Source organism: Nicotiana tabacum, chromosome 4 (genome assembly GCF_000715075.1).
Source record: "Nicotiana tabacum cultivar K326 chromosome 4, ASM71507v2, whole genome shotgun sequence".
NCBI lineage: Eukaryota > Viridiplantae > Streptophyta > Magnoliopsida > Solanales > Solanaceae > Nicotiana > Nicotiana tabacum.
Window position 1 is genome coordinate 92,873,014 of NC_134083.1, and position 2,384 is coordinate 92,875,397.

Sequence of the window (2,384 nt, forward strand, 5' to 3'; positions counted from 1 at the left end):
AACCTAGGTATTAAGAATATTAAGAAAAATTAACCCAATTAGTCGTTCACTTAATCTCTTAAATTAAAAATAGTCGGCGGATGTATAAGATACATATAATTTATATATAATATATGTATAACTATATATAATTAATGTATAATTTATGTGTACAAACTAGAGAAAGTAAACATTGAATTTGGCCAGTTATTTGTGTAACAATCACATATTAATAATATTTGACTAATATTGATAGTATTTTATAGATTGGCTGATACTGGTACCATCTCGGCACTAAAAAGCCAAATTGTATTTTTTTATCCCAATCGAAATCCAAAACATAATTGAAATATTTCAAAAATTGAAGTCGAACTCCCTATCGTTATTGAGAAAATCGAACAAAAAATTCAATTCCAAATTATGCCCCATTTAACCCTGACTGAGTACTTTCTCAGGCCCAAAGTGTGAAGTTGGGCCTGACAAGTCCAACATTTTATAGACAGCAACAATCAAAAATGAACCTCGGCTTATAGCTTATTTGGCCAAAATGTAAAAATCAGCTTATTTTGGAGAAATATTTTTTTAAAATTATTTTTGATGAGAAACAGTTTGTATTTGACTAATTAATTTGAAAAGCATTTTAAGAGAAATAACTTTTTTCTATTTCTTCAAAATTGCTTTTGCCACTTAAGTTTGGAAAAAAATATTTTAAAAAAAAAATATTTCTAGGATCAGAGAAGGCAGAACATACTATTTATCAGCAACTACCAAAAGCACCTCGTTGCCCGAGATAACACAGCCATCTATTTGTTGACCACAAAGTACGAAGTGTTGACTGTTCCAGTGCCAAGAAACGTTCCTACTTTACCTTCCACTTTACTTCAAGAACCCAACCATCAAAGCATCAACAAAACCCAAACCCTAACCTTAATAGTAGCTAAATACTCTCAAATTTTCCGTTGTCAGCGCATGAATCATGCCCACATTGTGCATTCCCAGTAGCTTAGTGCTCTATAATGTTCTTCTTCTCTTGACTTTGCTCCCGATCTCCATTTTCTCCTTCTCAATTGGACTCGGTTCCCACTTTGATCCCAATCTTGGCCTTATTGGCGATGCTAAGATCACTAAAGATGGCTGCTTTGTGCAACTAACCGACCCATCAAAGTCTTCTCTGAGTTCCGGAATTGTCTTCCAGAGAATACCCTTCAAGTTTCTTGACTCCAATTCGTTTTCCACTGACTTCTCATTCTCTATCTCACCCCACAATGGTGATGGTCTTTCCTTCGTTATTGTTCCTACTGATTTCCCCTCCAAGTTTTCCAAGAAAATGTTCGGGCTTTCAAATGAAAGGCGGTATTTTGGGATTGAGTTTGATACTTTGTTGAACGAGAATGTTGGGGATAAAAATGCCAATCATGTGGGTGTGAACGTGGGCAGTATTGTTTCTGCAAAATCAACCAACGTTTCGTTCATCAACTTGGTGTTGAATAGTGGCAAAAAGCTGCATTCTTGGGTTGATTACGAATGCACTTCGAAAAGATTAGAGGTAAGACTAAGTGAATTCGGTAGTCCTAAGCCGTACGATCCCTTGTTAGTGTATCAGGTCGATTTGGGTAATATGTGGAAAGGCGAAGAAGTATTGGCGGGATTAAGTTCTTCTACTGGAAGTTCATTTCAAGTTACTAGTGTCTATTCATGGAAGTTCAGAGTGCGGAGTGTTCCAAAGTGGTTACATTCACAACCCGCGGATCCACACAAAATTGGGAACGAACATAGTCTGGAAAAGATGGCAAACAAAAGAAGGTTTCATCTTTTGGCATTTCTCTCTGGGTTTATCTTTGCGACAGGGTGTATAGCATTGGCCGCCTTTGTTGGACTGTTTTTGTGGGTGCTACTTGGCAATAATTCGGAGGTAGTGATCCCAGCAAAGAGCTCTGTGCATCCTGGAGATTTCAGGTATGAAAAGGTCAATGTGGTTGTAGATGATGGTTCAGGCCATGTTAAAAACTAAATCAATTATCTATTAATATATGTTATGTTGTATAATGCAGTTTCTGTTGTTTGTACTCTTTTAATGTATGCGGAAGGCTGGACCATGTATTTTACCCTTCTCAACGAAGAATGGGTGCCTTGTATGTAACTTTGTATGCTAATCTTGTTGACCTCTTTATCTTTTTGTACCTGAAATTTGTTACTTTCCAGCGGTAGCAGATGAGGGTTTATGTGTAGCAATGCATTCTGAGCAATTCGATCTACTTTTATGCCCTTCTGTTCCTCCTACAGCTTATATTGCCTTGTAAAGTAGCGCAGGATGTCCTTTAGTTAAATCAGCTTATAATTATGCTTGCCTAAGCCTTGATTACTCTACGGTATGAATTATCGATGCTGCCTTCACTCCATGTTAA

General features: G+C 36.8%; 1 protein-coding gene across 1 annotated transcript; it reads left to right on the plus strand.

The window, feature by feature from the left end:
• Window positions 1-955: 955 nt before the first annotated feature.
• Window positions 956-1,990, plus strand: LOC107828843 (L-type lectin-domain containing receptor kinase S.4-like). The gene has a single exon (XM_016656219.2). It carries the CDS (start codon window positions 956-958, stop codon window positions 1,988-1,990), a length of 1,035 nt encoding a protein of 344 aa, XP_016511705.2.
• The last annotated feature ends 394 nt before the right edge of the window (window positions 1,991-2,384 follow it).